The sequence below is a fragment of the Rhinopithecus bieti genome, unplaced genomic scaffold, assembly GCF_001698545.2.
Source record: "Rhinopithecus bieti isolate Rb0 unplaced genomic scaffold, ASM169854v2 scaffold_11488, whole genome shotgun sequence".
NCBI classification, from domain to species: domain Eukaryota; kingdom Metazoa; phylum Chordata; class Mammalia; order Primates; family Cercopithecidae; genus Rhinopithecus; species Rhinopithecus bieti.
The window spans coordinates 167,854-173,581 of NW_016806879.1; the positions used below are offsets into that span (position 1 = coordinate 167,854).

Genomic DNA, 5,728 nt, shown 5'->3' on the forward strand with positions numbered 1-5,728 from the left:
GAGACTCCGTCTCTTAAAAAATAAATAAATAAATAAAATAAAATAAAATAAAATAAAAAAATAAAGCCCGTGCTTGTCACTCTACCGTGCAGAGGCAACATAGCATAGTGGTTTAGAGAACACACACTGCCTTGGGTTGAATCCTAGCTTTGTTATTTACTTTGCGACTTTAGGTAAATTATCTCATCTTGGCTGGGCATCGTGGCTCACGCCTGTAATTCCAGCACTTGGGAAGGCCAAGACGGGGTTGGCTTGAGCTCGCAAGTTCGAGACCAGCCTGGGCAACATGGCGGAACCCTACCTCTACTATAATAAAAATGCAAAAGTTAGCCAGGCGTGGTACATGCTACTTGGGAGGCTGAGGTGAAACGATGGCTTGAGCCTAGGAGAAGGAGGTTGCAGTGAACCAAGATTGTGCCACCACTCTCCAGCCTGGGCAATAAAGCCAGACCTTGTCTCAAAAAGAAAAACCACCTTTTCTTTTATTTTTTGAGACAGCCTGTCACTCTGTCGCCAGGCTGGAATGCAATGGCACAATCTCGGTTCACTGCAACCTTGCCTCCCGGGTTCAAGTGGTTCTCCTACCTCAGCCTCCCAAGTAGCTGGGACTACAGGTGTGTGCCACCACGCCTGGCTAATTTTTTGTATTTTTAGTAGAGATGGGGTTTCACCATGTTAGCCAGGATGGTCTTGAACTCCTGACCTTGTTATCTGCCCGCCTCAGCCTCCCAAGGTGCTGGGATTACAGGCGTGAGCCACCGTGCCCAGCCAAACAAAACCATCTTTCTGACTCTGTATTTTTTTTTTTTTCTTGAGACAGAGTTTCACTCTTGTTGCTCAGGCTGGAGTGTAATGGCACGATCTCGGGTCACTGCAACCTCCGCCTCCTCGGTTCAAGCAATTCTTCTGCCTCAGCCTCCTGAGTAGCTGGAATTACAGGCACCTGCAACTATGCCCAGCTAATTTTTACATTTTTTTAAGCAGAGATGGGGTTTCACCATGTTGGTCAGGCTGGACTTGAATCCCTGACTTCAGGTAATCCACCCGCCCTGGCCTCCCAAAGTGCTAGGATTACAGACATGAGCCACCATGCCTGACCTAGAGTCTGTTTTTTTGTGACTAAAAATAGTTTCTACATCATAGGGATTGTTGTAATGATTAAATATGGATTAATCATACAAAAGTCTCTAGTAGGCCGGGCGCAGTGGCTCACGCCTGTAATCCCAGCACTTTGGAAGGCTGAGGCAGGTGGATCACCTGAGGTGAGGAGTTTAAGATTAGCCTGGCCAACATGATGAAACCCCTCTCTACTAAAAAATACAAAAATTAGCCAGGCATGGTGGTGGGTGCTTATAATTCCAGCTACTCGGGAGGCTGAGGCAGGAGAATCGCTTGAACTTGGGGTGGGCCGAGGTTGCAGTGAGCTGAGATTGTGCCCCTGCACTCCAGCCTGGGCTACAGAGTGAGACTTTGTCTCAAAAAAAAAAAAAAAAAAGAGAGAGAGAGAAAAGAAAAGAAAAATTAGCCAGGTGTGGTGGCATGTGCCTGTAGTCCCAGCTACTTGGGAGGCTGAGGTGGGAGGATGGCTTGAGCCTAGGAGGCTGTTGCAGTGAGCCAAGATTGCACCACTGCACTCCAGCCTGGGCGACAGAGCCAGATCCTGTCTCAAAAACAAAAACAGCTGGGCGTGGTGGCTCATGCCCGTAATCCCAGCACTTTGGGAGGCAGAGGTGGGCGGATCATACAGCCTGACTAATATGGAGAAACCCCATCTCTACTAAAAATACAAAAATAGCCTCTTTGGCTCACGCCTGTAATCCCAGCACTTTGGGAGGCCAAGGCAGGTGGATCACTTGAGGTCAGGAGTTCAAGACCAGCCTGACCAACATGGTGAAACCCCGTCTCTACTGAAAATACAAAACTTAGCTGGGCATGGTAGCAGGCACCTGAAATCCCAGCTACTCAGGAGGCTGTGGCAGGAGAATCGCATGCACCCAGAAGTCGGAGGTTGCAGTGAGCCGAGATCGCACCACTGCACTCTAGCCTGGACGACAGAGCCAGACTCCCTCTCAAAAAACAAACAAACAAACAAACAAACAAACAAAACCACATTAGCTGGGCGTGGTGGTAGGCGCCTGTTATTTCAGGTATCCGGGAGGCTGAGACAGGAGAACTGCTTGAACCCGGGAGGCGGAGGCTGCAGTGAGCCGAGATCGCGCCATTGCGCTACTGCACTCCAGCCTGGGCAACAAGAGTGAAACTCCATCTCAAAAAAAAAAAAAGAGTAAGTTGTCCTAGATGGTGGAAGTGTCATGGAGTTTTAAGCAGGGAGGTGAGGACAGGATTAGATCATTGTGTTTCGCAAAGATCCCTTTGGCAGTCAGGCAGAGGATGGCTCAATTCCCCAGAGAGAATGAGCGGACCAAAGAGCAAGTACATTTCTTCGGCTCCTTGCAAACATTGCCAAAGAACTTCCCAAAGCGTTGCGCTAAGGGACCATATTCCTTCTAATTTCTAAGGAGGGTGAGGCAGGATGAAGTTCCGGGAACTGGCTTCATTCCGCCCACGGGTTTCAGAGCCGCACCAGCTTTCTTCCCCACAGCAGCCAGGAGCCTTGGCTTGGTGGGTTGCCTCCCTGTTCCCGCCCACATAAAGTTCTGGCAGCAGGGCCAGAAGTTTTCTGGTTCTCAGCGGCACCCGTCGACGTCCGCCCCCACGTGACCCAAACAGATCCGGTACTTCCGCTTCCCCTCGGCTTTCTTCTCGTCTGTGTCCCTGACTGCTATAGAGCCGGGTGAGAGAGCGAGCGCCCGTCCGCGGGCGTCGAGGGCGGGTTGCCTCGCGCTGACCCTTCCCGCGCTCCTTCTCGTCACACACCAGGTCCCCGCGGAAGCGGCGGTATCGGCGCCATGGCGGAGCTGACGGCTCTTGAGAGTCTCATCGAGATGGGCTTCCCCAGGGGACGCGCGTAAGAGAGTTCCCCAACCGCGGCCTGCGGGGGTGGGGGGCCGCGGACCTGTCCCGGCCTTTTTCGTCAGCCTGACGGTCACCATGGCTCGTGGGCGCTATTCATGGTGTTTCTGCCCCCAGGGAGAAGGCTCTGGCCCTCACAGGGAACCAGGGCATCGAGGCTGCGATGGACTGGTGAGCGCTCGTCCTGGGTGGCGGAGAATTGGGGGCTAGCGGAAGGGGTAGCCTCAGAGCTAACCTCCCCGCCAACTTTCCCTGCCAGGCTGATGGAGCACGAAGACGACCCCGATGTGGACGAGCCTCTAGAGACCCCCCTTGGACATATCCTGGGACGGGAGCCCACTTCCTCAGAGCAAGGCGGCCTTGAAGGTCCTGACTGAGGGACACCGTGTGATTATTCAGGAGGGTCCGAGGAGAATCTGAAGGGATAATAATGCCGATTGTTTGTTTGTAGGATCTGGTTCTGCTGCCGGAGAAGGCAAACCCGTTTTGAGTGAAGAGGAAAGACAGGAACAGACTAAGAGGTACAGTAAGAACAGTCTCGCATCTCTGAGGGTCGTCTTCCACCTCGCCCCGGTACACATCCGATCAAAGAACCTTGACCTTTCCACATTTCCTCTTTCTTGGCATTTTCTTTTCCTTTTCTTTAATCTACTTTGGGATATATGTCGCCTAATTTTGTTTATGGTAAACTTTGCACCTTCTCACTCTGTCCATTTCTCTTGAGCTGTTTTCTCTTGGCAACACAGGATGTTGGAGCTGGTGGCCCAGAAGCAGCGGGAGCGTGAAGAGAGAGAGGAACGGGAGGCATTGGAACGCGAACGGCAGCGCAGGAGACAAGGGCAGGAGTTGTCAGCAGCACGACAGCGGCTACAGGAAGATGAGATGCGCCGGGCTGCAGAGGAGAGGCGGAGGGAAAAGGCCGAGGAGTTAGCAGCCAGGTCTAGGCAATGGAGATGATGGATAGCAGATGAGAAAGAAATCAAGATTTGCTTTGTTGATGTCTGACCTAATTTCCTCTTGTCTACATTCCAGACAAAGAGTTAGAGAAAAGATCGAGAGGGACAAAGCAGAGAGAGCCAAGAAGGTAGGTGATTGAGAAGACGCCACGGGTAATGGAGTGGGCAGGTTAGTAAATCTTTTCCAGCTTCAGAGGGAAATCTTGGGCTTACATGATGTGTTTCACCTGAGGGTGGGTGAGTACCTGATTGAGTGTTTTGCTTTGCCCTTTAGTATGGTGGCAGTGTGGGCGCTCAGCCACCCCCACCAGCACCAGAGCCAGGTCCTGTTCCCTCTTCTCCCAGCCAGGAGCCTCCCACCAAGCGGGAGTATGACCAGTGTCGCATACAGGTACTGATTCTGATTCCTATCTTCCTCCTGGGACCCCTTTTGTTGCCTGTTAAGGTGCCCATTTCAGAGCTGTTTTCAGTTAATGTGCCCTTTGCCAAATCTTTCCCTTCTTTGTAAATGACTTTTGAAATCCTATCTACTCTTGGGAAAGGTATCAAATTTCACCTGCTCCAGTCATATTTAAACTCATACCTCTCTCTTACTCAGCAGTTACCCTTTTACTTGTTCATGTTCTTATTTGATTTATTATGCAGCTATCTGGTGATGTGGTATTTATCCAGATTCTTTTGTATAATCTTATCCTTGTCTTTCTTAGGTTGTGAGGGAGCTGGGAGTCTATCATCCACACTTAGTAAAGCAGAGCCTAAGTGGCTGTTCATTTGGTGCTTTAAATAGTAGTTGTGCTGCTTCAATCTAAGAAGGAGGGGCTAGCTTTAGTTCTTTGCCTTACTTGGGCACCTCATTGAGTTTTGATGCCCACAGTACTGAGTATCTCCCCTGCCCTTTAGGTCAGGCTGCCAGATGGGACCTCACTGACCCAGACGTTCCGGGCCCGGGAACAGCTGGCAGCCGTGAGGCTCTATGTGGAGCTCCACCGTGGGGAGGAACCAGGAGGGGGCCAGGACCCTGTGCAATTGCTCAGTGGCTTCCCCAGACGGGCCTTCTCAGAAGCTGACATGGAGCGGCCTCTGCAGGAGCTGGGTATGGCTGCAAGACTAGAAACTAGGACATGGGGGAGTAGGGAGGCATGCTTGGGAAAAGGAGGGATGCAAAGAGAAGGGGTTTTGTGAATATGGTGCAAGGCCAGGAATTTTGGGAGCAAAAACCAAGTATCCTTGTGGTTCAAGCCTGTTTTCTTCCATCTTCAGGACTCGTGCCTTCTGCTGTTCTCATTGTGGCCAAGAAATGTCCCAGCTGAGGGCCTTTGTCCCATCGTCCCTCTGTGACCCCTTCATCTTTGATAAAGCACTGACATCTCCTTCCTAATAAATAGACCCTGAGTTCTGTACATGCCTGACTCCTTCCTGAATGGCTGGGAGGGAAAAAACCAAGGCAGAGGAAGAGGCTAAAAGGGAATGCATTTGTAGCAGACCCTCTTCCTCATCTTTAGTTTCCAACAAAGACACTTGTTTCTAATCTCTGGGTCTGATTAACTGCTGGGGAAGTTGAGGAAGAGAGGTGCTAAAAGGGGTGGAGAGTACATTGAATGGCACCTTTTACTCCTATGGTAAGATGGAACATAAAAGCCCAACTGCTGCTGCTTTTTCATTTATTTATTTATTGAGAACACAAGAGTGCCTTTTTTTTTTTTTTTTTGACAGAGTCTTGCTCTGTCGGCCAGGCTGGAATCAGTGGCGCCATCTTGGTTCACTGCAAGCTCCGCCTCCCAGGTTCATGCCATTCTCCT

The 5,728-nt window shown here is 50.8% G+C and overlaps 1 protein-coding gene across 2 annotated transcripts; it reads left to right on the forward strand.

The window, feature by feature from the left end:
* Positions 1-2,701: 2,701 nt before the first annotated feature.
* UBXN1 (UBX domain protein 1) lies at positions 2,702-5,331 on the forward strand. Of its 2 annotated transcripts, XM_017878363.1 has the most exons (10): positions 2,702-2,794; positions 2,881-2,968; positions 3,091-3,144; positions 3,233-3,339; positions 3,425-3,494; positions 3,720-3,911; positions 4,006-4,057; positions 4,204-4,320; positions 4,830-5,022; positions 5,190-5,329. In XM_017878363.1, the coding sequence occupies exons 2-10, from the start codon at positions 2,910-2,912 to the stop codon at positions 5,237-5,239; spliced, it is 894 nt and encodes a 297-aa protein (XP_017733852.1). In that variant the 5' UTR covers positions 2,702-2,794; positions 2,881-2,909; the 3' UTR covers positions 5,240-5,329. The 2 variants fall into 2 exon arrangements, with proteins under 2 accessions (XP_017733852.1, XP_017733851.1); XM_017878362.1 differs by having other exon boundaries at positions 2,721-2,968; positions 4,830-5,331.
* The last annotated feature ends 397 nt before the right edge of the window (positions 5,332-5,728 follow it).

Excerpts from the sequence above, each read along its gene's own strand:
- UBXN1 (XM_017878362.1), top strand. The coding sequence starts at position 2,910 with ATGGCGGAGCTGACGGCTCTTGAGAGTCTCATCGAGATGGGCTTCCCC. Across the intron at positions 3,145-3,232 it reads ATCGAGGCTGCGATGGACTG|GCTGATGGAGCACGAAGACG; the intron begins GTGAGCGCTCGT and ends TTTCCCTGCCAG. Across the intron at positions 4,058-4,203 it reads AAGCAGAGAGAGCCAAGAAG|TATGGTGGCAGTGTGGGCGC; the intron begins GTAGGTGATTGA and ends TTTGCCCTTTAG.